The following is an 11031-nucleotide window of genomic DNA, read 5'->3' on the forward strand; positions in this document are numbered from 1 at the left end:
AGGCACCACTAAGTCACCCCAACCTACTTGGTTATTCCCTCTCTGTTGCTCCAGAAAACAAACTAAACACAGCTTTCTCTAGAGCAGTCCTTTTCTCAAGGCTTGTAATAAAACCTCATCTGGCAATACTTCCCTCTCCATATCAGAAGGTACCTTGTCTATTACTTCTGCATCTCAATTTCCTAACCTCAGAAAAAAAGAAGTTCTTACAAAGCAAGGCTAAGAGAACAAAGGCTAGTAGTTCTTGCAGAAAAGGCCAGTTGCCTCTAAAATCAGACGCTGAGTTAGCTCTACCTTAGGGAGCAGAGCATTTGCCTAGATCCCTACAGATGATGAGTGAAATCTGCCTCTTTCTTTTTTCTGGTTCTAGGATCTAGAAGGGTGTGAAGAAACAGCCTACATAGCACCTCCATGCCTGTATCTGGGGGTAGCTATCCAGAGACTTCAGATGAGAAAAAACTAAGCTCATGGCCATAAAAATCCCCCATTAAAGTATAAAAACAACATTTATTTCATCTGTAGGTGAGATGGAATATGATCTCATTGATGACAATATTAGGCATCCCAGGCTCCTAGAGCTTGCAGATTTGCTTCAAATTGACACTCAAGACCAAGGAGCACTTAACGTTTCTTCTTTGAAGCACTGTGAATAGTTAGTAAAAAAAAAAAAAAAAAAAAAAAAAAAAAAAAAAAACCTTATTCAAGCAACTTTAATTAAATTTTTTAATGTTTTTATTAAATATTTTCCATTCAATGTATTTTATAATATTCTTTCCCATTCTCCAGATCCTCCAAGATCCTACCCACCTCCCTACCCACCCAACTTCATGCCAATTAAACATAATGTCTTGAATAGAAAAAGAACTAAACAAATAAGCAAACAAAACACTAAAAATCAATTAAAAAATGTGTTAAAATAGAATTAAATCCTTTTTTCCCTCTGTCTCCTCTTAGGTACCTTCCCTCCAACCTACCCATGACCCTCACTATCAAATTGATAGCACCTTTTTCTTTGATTACTATTGTTACACACAAACACATATTTGTATATACATAAATGTGTGCATTTATATGTACACACAAATATGTAAATACAACCTGCTGAGTCTATTTTTGTTGTTTGTGTGCACATGGTTTCAGGGTTGACCATGTTGTATTGAACAACTAATAAGGTGGCTCATCACTGAGAGAAGCCAATTCTCCCTCTCCTGACAGTCATTAGTTGCCTATAGCTCTTTGTCTAGGGCTATGACCCAGTGCAATTTTCTCTTTTCCATGTTAGCATATATACTGATACTGATTCTGACTTGCTTATGTAGCCATTTCTAGGAGAGACTGTTTCACAGCAAATTTCCTGATATTCTAGCTCTTGTGGCCTTTCTCTCCCTCTCCTGTGATGTTCTCTGAGTTGTGGATACAGGAGCTGCTTGAAATTTTTTAACGAAAAGACTATTTTCAAAATGGTGAGAGAGCTCAGGAAACAAGCAAAGGGTACTGAGAAACTAGAATACCAGTAATATTTTTAAAAATAAAATCTTTACTATCTGTTGGGCCAGATAGGAGAAAGAAACACAGTCAACACAGTATACCTCTTCAAATTCTGCATTATTGTGCCAATGTCTTCCATTTTGTTAATGCAGCCTGGAGTTAACCAACAGTAGAACCTGAGTAAGGTTATTCCATTGAGACCAAAACTCTGTTGTATCAGGAGATGCACAGAGGGATGAGTAATAGAACTTATGAAAGCAGGAGAGAGAAAATAATGAGCCCAAATTTCCAGTCTATCATCTAAGCACAGAAATGACATGTATTCAACCTTCGTAGGGAAATCCATTAATTATCAGAAACAAGAGCAACTTGGAAAGCTGAGTGTTAATCACAGAACAAAAGCAATGCACCAGGGATAGATGCTGATCCCATTGCCAGGGGCCCCTCAAACAGACCAAGCTACACAACTGTCTCCTGTATGCAAAGGGCCTAGTCCGGGCCCTTGAAGGTTCCACAATGGGAGGTCTTACCCTTTTGGAGCAGGGGCTGGGATGGGGTGGAAGCTAGGAGGGATGAGAGGAGGATCTCTTGTTGGTATGTAAAATATAAAAATATTATAAACAAAAAAAATTAAGTTAAAAAAGAAATGCAGTCTCTGAGCAGCCTACAAACTCCAATTCAAGAGTGGATGTAGACATAACCTGTAACTGTCATTGCCCATTTTAAATAAAAGCAGAGTTAGTTGTAGAAAAAATGAAGAATGATTATAAAGGAGAAAAAAATACATGCCTCCAAGACCAGACCTGAAATTTATCAACTAGCATCTTCCTAAATTGTGTCATTATAGCCTGTGAAGCACGGAAACACCAGACTAGTTACAGTTAATGGTTACTGCTTTTATTATCAGCAGTCAGGGCTAAAGGACCAAATAAAACCCTTTTCATGACCATAGTAAGCTTAATTATGTAACAAACAACTTGTTCCATCATGCTGATTTTGAAGATATTATATCTCAGCTCCAAAATCTACAGTCTACTTTTAGTAAGCAGACAGCAAGTCATAAATCACTTATATTATTTGACAGACAGTTTCTGATTAATTCTCTTAACTGGAGGATGTTAGAAAGAAATTAGAAGATGCTAGAATCTTGTGTTTGATTGATATACTGTCAGTAATCAATCTGCATAGTAATATACAGTAATATTTTCTGCACAATGACATTAGTTTGATGTCTATTTTTACTTTTCCCCTATGATCCATTACAATATAATTATGCTGTCTCAAAACACAACAAACCAATAGACCCTCTTCAGGACTTAGAACCTGAACTCAATTAATGCTAATCTATTCTCCTAAGGAATAAGGTATAATATGGAAACACCCTTTCCCTGAGGTTGAGTCCTGTCTCAGTAGCGCAGCACCCTCTCAAGGGAGATCTTCCTGTTAGCTCAGGGGAAGCTTGCTGTCAAGGATCTAGGTTTTAATAACCCCAGGTCTTCTTTGTTCTCAAACTATACAGGTAAAGGAAACTTCCGAGAGTTATTCATTCCATGCCCCTTTCTCAATTTCATTGTCCATTAGCTTTTTATGCAGTTACTTACATTAAATACTCTGTGTATTTATTACTGGTATCATTTCTATAACCCTAACTAGAGAGTGGCTGATATCCCCACCATCATTTTTCTTGATGAAGAGGTCCAAAAGTAACATTACAAATATAATCAAATTAAAATATTTATACATTCATTTTCTTGTAATTTGAACAGCCCAAATAAAACTAACTTATTATATAAATATTTTTCATTTTCTTTATTTTTGAGAATTTTATGTATGTGTATATATATATATATATAAATGAAATATGATCATACCTACCATGTCTCCCTCCAATTTTCTCCATATCCTCCATCAGGTCACTCTCAATTGCATATATTTTTGATAACCCACTAACTCCTGGTAGTGTTGCTCATTTGTGCATGGGTGAGGCATCATCCACTGGAGCATGGGAAACCAGCAATCAGCCATAATCCTCACTAAAGAATTGGTCTCCTTCCCCTGGCAACTATCTACTGCTCTTTGGTATGGAGTAGAGATCATCTACCCTATCAGTGCTAGGATTTTGGCTGTCTTGAGCTCATTCGGGTCTCATTTAGGTAACTACAGTTGTTATGGGTTCATGAGTGCAATATCCATGTCAGGCCCATAAGTCAGCATTTCATAGATCTATAGCATTTCCCATCCTATAGCTCTGACATTCTTTATGTCTCCTCTGAAGGTTTCTTCCTTCTGGCGAGATTTCATAGTGCCCGAAGGTACTATTCAGGCTTCTGGGGGAGGGAGACATTAATGGCCCTTAGCCTTCCAGACAAGACATGCCTTTGTTGCAATAATGTGGCACAAGTGTTATGCAATTGCTGCCACTTTCTGATTGGATTTGAAGCATGTTCCACAGGAGGAAGTTTCATACCTGATGCTGTAACCCTGCTCCAAGCCCGTGGCTAGGGAACTCATACGCCCAAAATAGAACCTGACGTTGTCATTTTGCTCAATGATCATGATGTCAAATTGCCTTCTAAATATTTATGTTTATACGCATGGACCTGGGCTGCTCTCAGCCTTGGTCAAAGAAACTTCTTTATGTACTAGGAAACAATCAACAGGGAGATACAGAACTGGTCAAAGTACTAAAAAAAGTGACTGAGTGCTCAGTCCTAAACAGGACAGCTGTATTACCTTACTCCCTCACCACCAAGGCTCATGAAAATTTAATTAATATGTAAAAAAAAATCTTTGGAAAATCATGAGAACAGAATTATTAAGTAGTAAACACACTAGTACTATGAAAGAAATAATACATTAAATATGAGTAAGACAGAGCTATTTCTCATGGACGACTTATACTAAAATTCCAGAAACTAGGAAAATGTATAAATATTTATCAACTGGTCATGGAGAGACACTAATATAAATTTGGTAATTTATATTAGTCATTATACAGTATAATTTTTACTTGTATGTATCTGTGTGTTTTATTATCTATAAAAATTTCAAATATTTATTGTATATGGTACTATATAACATAACCTCTATACTTTCACACAAGTCTGTATCACACATTGACAACATCACCATCATGCTCTTCTACCCTGTCCTTTCTCACTACTCCACTTCTTACTAGTTCCCTTTACTGTACTAGGCAGTTTTGTTTCTGTTGTCTTGTGATGTATATATACACGATTATATATATACATCTCTATAAAATCTAGAAATCACAGCTGAGAGAAACACAATAATTTTCCTTCTGAGATTGGGTGAATTTGTTTAATATTGAGAACTGCAGGTGCATCCATTTTTCTGCAAACTGTAACTTTGTTCTTCATGATTAGAAGAGAGTCCATTGTGTATATACAGCACATTTTTCTTTATCCACCCTGTTATTAAACATATAGGTTATTCTATAATTGCACTATTATAAATAGTGTAGCAATAAACTTTGAAGAGGAGAGATGCATTTCTTTCCATAATGGAGATATATAAGCCATTTAACAGATATGTCTCTTCTTCCACTTAAATAGAAACATTCTACATTGCAAAACAAAGCTAAATGATTGTTTATCTAGTTCCTGGAAATATTTGATATTACAATCTGAAAATGTTCCTAATATCATGAAAAATATTTGAGGAAACAGTAATATCTCCAAAAATCTGTGGCTCGTATTACTATCTCTTAACTCACTGTCTTCTTGTTTAAATCTGAAGCTATCTTTTTAGACACTTGTAACATAAGCATCAAAGTACACATTATAACCTCCTTTAATGGCATTTGCTTCATTCATAAAATGACAGAATAGAAAACAGTAAAAGGATCATTTAGCTCTTTGCCATGCTGGAATATAGAACTTTCAGCACAGCCTTGCGTATCTGCTTGGTCTTCACACTGTAGATGATGGGGTTCATGACAGGAGGGATCAGCAAGTAGGCATTGGCAATCAGAGTATGGACATATGGGGGAGCTCGTTTCCCAAATCTGTGAACAAAGGACAAACTGATCAGTGGAATATAGAACACAGCCACAGCCCCAATATGAGAGATGCACGTGCTGAAGGCTTTCTTCCTCTCTTCTGGGGAAGCAATGCTGAGGACAGTTCTAATGATCAAGACATAGGAAAGGATGATGAAGACAGAGTCCACTCCAGCAGTGGAGATCAGGGCAGTGAGCCCAACTGCACTGTTGATCCTGGTGTCTGTGCATGAGAGCTTCATGACATCAGGGTGGAAGCAGTAGGAGTGGTGGAGCACATGACTGCTGCAGTAGGACAATCTTTTCAGAAGGACAACCATAGGAGTCAGTATCAGTGTTCCCCGGGTAACAATTGCTATTCCAATCTGAGCTATTTTAATATCAGTTAAGACAGAAGCATATCTAAGAGGGTTTGAGATGGCCACATAACGATCAAAAGCCATGGCCAACAGCACTGAGGATTCCATGACAGTGAAGAGTTGAATGAAGAACATCTGGGACAAGCAGGCATTGAAGCTGATCTCTCTGGCATTGAACCAGAATATCCCCAACATGGTGGCCAGAGTGGACATGGACAGCCCGAGGTCAGTGGTGGACAGCATGGAGAGGAAATAATACATGGGCTCATGGAGGCTGGGCTGAGTGATAATGGCGAAGAGAATCAGGCTGTTCCCTGAGAGGGCAGTTGCATAGAGAAAGCAGAAGGGGATGGAAATCCAGGTGTGGAAGGCTTCCAGCCCGGGCACACCAGTGAGCAGGAAAATGATGGAAGAAGTTGTGGTGTTCTGGAAAGTTGACATATTGAATTCAAACTTCAGTATTTTCAGCTGAGTGTCCTGCAATGACAAATTGGATGGTTCAAAGACTAATACTTGCTATATCAAAAAACCTGTGTGAGAAATTTCCATATAACATAGTCATTATGAGCAACTATGTATTATGTAAGTTTCATAAACAGTTTGATGTCATAATTTTTATTCTGCTTCTCAGACCAATTTTATTAAAACTCCGTACTCTACATTTGATGGGCTTCAAATGTTTTGCCATTTACTAAGTTGCCAGATAACAAATTACTAAAGTGAGTGTGTCTCAGTTTCATTACCTCTAGCATAATAATGATGTCCTCCCTGACGAGATTGTTATAAGGAAGAAACTAGGTAATACAAGAAAATCTCAGGAGAGTGGCCAACTGGCATAAAGCTCTAAAAACACTAGCTCTTGTTTATTGTGACCCATTCGTAATAAGCATTATAGGGGGTGACCTGGATGACCATCAACAGATGGATAGATAATCAAAATGTGGTGTAGTGATACGCAATGGGGTTTTCCATAGTCACAGAGAAAAACAAAACTACAACATTTGCAGAGAAGTGAATGAAACCAAATGCTATTGTATCAAGTGAAATAAGCCAGATTCACAAAGATATTGCCACACTTTTCTCTCCTTGGCCTAGATACATGTATGTATGTAGACATATATGTATGAAAGTTAAATATAGAAGAACTATTTTTGTGAGAAAGGAGACAAAGGAGTTAGAGAAGAAAAAGAATCAAAAGAAGGAAAAATATTGCATGTTTTCTCCTCTGTGTAAAAACTACTTTCTATCTATTTGAGAAAGGGTGTTACTCTGTTGACCTGTCCTGAAACTCACTATGTAGACCAGGTTGGCCTCAAAATCACTGCCTCTGCTTCTCAAGTGCTGAGATTAAAGGCATGAGATATGAAACCTAGAAGAATCTAGTTTTAATATGTGTGTGTGTGTGTGTGTGTGTGTGTGTGTGTGTGTGTGTGTGTTGTGTATAGAACATGAAAACAGAAAGGGAACTATTAGAGGAAACAGACAAGTGAGTAAGAATAGAGATCATAGGATGATGGGAATGGTGCATAAAACCAGAGTGCAATTATATATATGCATTAAAAGGTCATAAAATAGCATAGGCCACTAGTTTGTATACTAATTAAAATTTTAACGACTTAATTTACTTCTAAAAATAAAACATACCTAGAAAGAGTTCTCCTTAGCTGAAAGGCTAACTAGCATGTCTTCTAAGGGTTTGAAGACATTTGATTGAAATGTCTTATTTCCTTATCTAATGCTTTCTTTCCCCATAATCATCAGCAATATGAGTAATGAACTCATTGTATGCTAGAAAATGGGTTACATGATGTGATTTTCCTAGGTGATGGCATGTAAAGTTACACCATATTGGTAAGTTTGTTATTCCTTCAATTTAGGTCTATTTTTAACTTGACTGTTGCTTTACTCATCTGTACTAGATTTTTAAAGCTCACAGTCTAGTGATAGACACGAAATAAATTCTGGAGCATTCTTCCCTTTGAAACTGTTATAAATTCATTTAAGTAAAATATATAGCCAAATGTTTAAAAAAAATAAAATAAAATGAAGCCAGTCTGTGGTGGTGCATGCCTTTAATCCCAGCACTCAGGAGGCAGAGCCAAGCAAATCTCTGTGAGTTGGAGGCCAGCCTGGTCTACAGAGCGAGATCCAGGACAGGCACCAAAACTACACCGAGAAACCCTGTCTCGAAAAACCTAAATAAATAAATAAATAAATAATAAAATTTAAAAAAATAAATGAAACAAATATTTCTTACCCTTCCTTTACTTACACTTCTTCCTCTCATCCTCCCACTCTGGTAGTGTAGACAAAGATGTGGGAATATAACCTAAGACTGGCTTTGTTTCCCAACACCAAGACTTTTGGTGTAGTGAGTATCTTTTATACTTCTGTTCCATCACCACTGCTTTAAAGAGCACTTATGCTGATCTCCCTGACATTGACTATTCCAATGATGATTTAAATAATTTGTCTGCCCTGTGGCTAAAAGGCTTCTGGACTTTTCCTGTATCAATGCCAATGGGCCCTACAGAAAATCAATCACCATTTTCTTCCTCAAATGCAGCTCTTCATTGCCCTCATCATAAACTGCAGCTTTTTATCTCTGTATCACAATATAGGGTCTTCCCAAACTGTCCAATGTCCACTCTTATTGTCACCTGTTCACTTCTCTACCTCCATAATCCATCTTAACTAGCAGCCTGGGTGTCCCCTTCACTAGAATATCAACTAGGGCAAGTTCCCTTACACATATATACTTTCCTCAATTCATGTGGCTTCCTCTTCTTTGAAATGTAACTGAATTCATTGAACTCCTTTTCTGATACATCATATCATTTATAATTTAGGAAGCAGTCAACAATACCACCTTTACTAAACCATAACACAAGAAATTACTACTGGTGCAATTGTTCTCTCTCTCTCTCTCTCTCTCTCTCTCTCTCTCTCTCTCTCTCTCTCTCTCTCTCTCTCTCTCTGTATGTATGTGTGTGTGTGTGTGTCTGTGTGTCTGTGTGTCTGTGTTACAGTTGGGATTTTTTTGGGTGGAAATAGAATATTCTTTCCTAAACAGAAAGATAGCATGAGTATTCTCTCCCATTTATTAACACTAATCTTATGTGAAGATACTATCCCAATCCCACATCAGAGCAGGCTGCTAGTTCAGTGCTGAGATGCTTCTAGTCTCTCTCTGACTACTGGTCTTTAACATTAGTGTGGTGTCAAGTAAACCTGGGTTGTAGTGCTGCTCAGCCACCAATTGGACTGAGCTCTCCGAATGAGCACCTCATAACAAATGCCACTTCTGTGACCTTGAGAATTCAAAACTAGAATGTGTAAAATAAAACTAAAAGCATTTGTAAATAACCTAGCATGCTCAGTAGTTTGTAGGACATAATAGTCACTTGGCAACAGTCAGTGAAAATGATGGCAGCAGTGGATAGCAGTAACAGTGACCACTGACTGTAAGTGACAGTTTTTAAATAATACTAATCAGAAACTAGAGTGACAAAAGCTCTTTAGACTTCTCTAAGGAGCAGAACAGAAAAACCCCGCAACAACTAAACACCCCCTTATACAGAACAGAATGCCCAGAAATTGTATGCTTTACAAAGAAGTTTTCCAGTTTTCATCAAGGATCAGAGACTCCTTTGAAGTTACTGAAATCAGGATGCAGCCCGGGTAGAAGCTATTGTTTCCCTGAATACATACAGCACTTTACTTACAAATCACACAGATTTGTTCTTTCCTGCCTTCCTTTCCAGATGTGAGCTGAGGAGTTGGGGAAGTGATAGGGGGTATATATCAGGAGTTGTGTCTCTGAAATCTCCTCATTAGAAAACTCCTGAAGGAGAAGACACAGACCCCAGAGGGTGAGGCTTCCCATGGACTGATGATACAGAACCACAGAGGGCAGGGAATCCCAGGGGCTCATTGTATTTTCTGGTTTCCTTTCCATCTACTTCATTTCATAAGTTCTTTGAAGAGGCTAGTATTCTAATTATTTTACCCATGCTCTAAGAAAATGTCCTCAAATAAGGACAGAATCTTTATCTACCACCTCACTCCTCATCCCCACACTACTGCCCAACCCAGCAGGTAAATGTATCTTCCTCTTGTATTAAATTTGATTCTATGATTTTGTTCAAACTTTTCACTTCTTTTTTACCTGCAACCAAATGATCTTTTTCTATCTTTTTATTTTTCAAATTAAAATGTAATCATCTCATTTCTCTGCCTATTCCTCCCTCCAGTTCCTCCCACACACCCCTCCACTTGCTCCCTGTCAAAATCATGACCACTTTTTCTTTAATTGTCATTATTTCACATAAATATATGTATGCCTGAAAATATGGATACAACCAGAGCATTCATTCATTGTTACTTGTACATGCATGATTTCAGAGTTGACCATTTGATGTTGGAGGAACAATTGGCACACTCATCACTGAGGAAAACTCTCAAATTCTCAGAATTCCTTAGTTGCCTGTAGTTGTCTGTGAGTAAGCCCATGTTAGCTGTCTATTTCTCCCTTTCATGTAACATTTCTATTGGTACTATACTTCTTGTTTAGGCAAACATATTGTTGAAATGTGCATTGTGGGTGAATCTTTCTGGTCATTTCTAACAGATGTAGTCTCATAGAAGATTTCTTGTTTCTCTGGCTCTTACTGTCTTTACCCTCTTCCACAAATATCCCTGAGCAGGGTGCAGGAGACAAATAATCTTCATTAATTCTTTCATAAAACACTGTAAGTATGGTACATTGCAGGGATTAGCCCTGATAATACGGGAGGCAGGGGGAGAACAGAATCTCCTGCTCATAACTTTAAAACCCCAGAGGGCAAACAGATATCAAATACAAGCATTTAACAGACAGACATAATTTTACTACTTTTTGTCCATGCATGCACCTGTAGGATTCAATGTCATAATTCAGAATATTTATATGGTGATGCATTTATCTAATTATTCTTTATCAAAAAATCAGGAGCCACATATTGGGGTAAGAACCTGAATGATCAGAGAAGCAGTAGAGAAGCCACCAGTGACCTCCAATCTCTTCTGTTCCTCCATCCAAAAGGGCTGAGATCTCAATCTAGAGAAAACAGTACCCACATTCCCAAGAGGTAGGGTGGGTAGTTTCTGGTCACTGAATGAGTT

General features: G+C 37.7%; 1 protein-coding gene across 1 annotated transcript; it reads right to left on the reverse strand.

Moving 5' to 3' along the window:
* Positions 1-5358: 5358 nt before the first annotated feature.
* On the reverse strand, positions 5359-6309 carry LOC131901659 (olfactory receptor 51F2-like). Its single transcript, XM_059252774.1, has one exon. It carries the CDS (start codon positions 6307-6309, stop codon positions 5359-5361), a length of 951 nt encoding a protein of 316 aa, XP_059108757.1.
* Positions 6310-11031: the final 4722 nt, after the last annotated feature.

This window comes from Peromyscus eremicus, chromosome 1 (genome assembly GCF_949786415.1).
Source record: "Peromyscus eremicus chromosome 1, PerEre_H2_v1, whole genome shotgun sequence".
NCBI lineage: Eukaryota > Metazoa > Chordata > Mammalia > Rodentia > Cricetidae > Peromyscus > Peromyscus eremicus.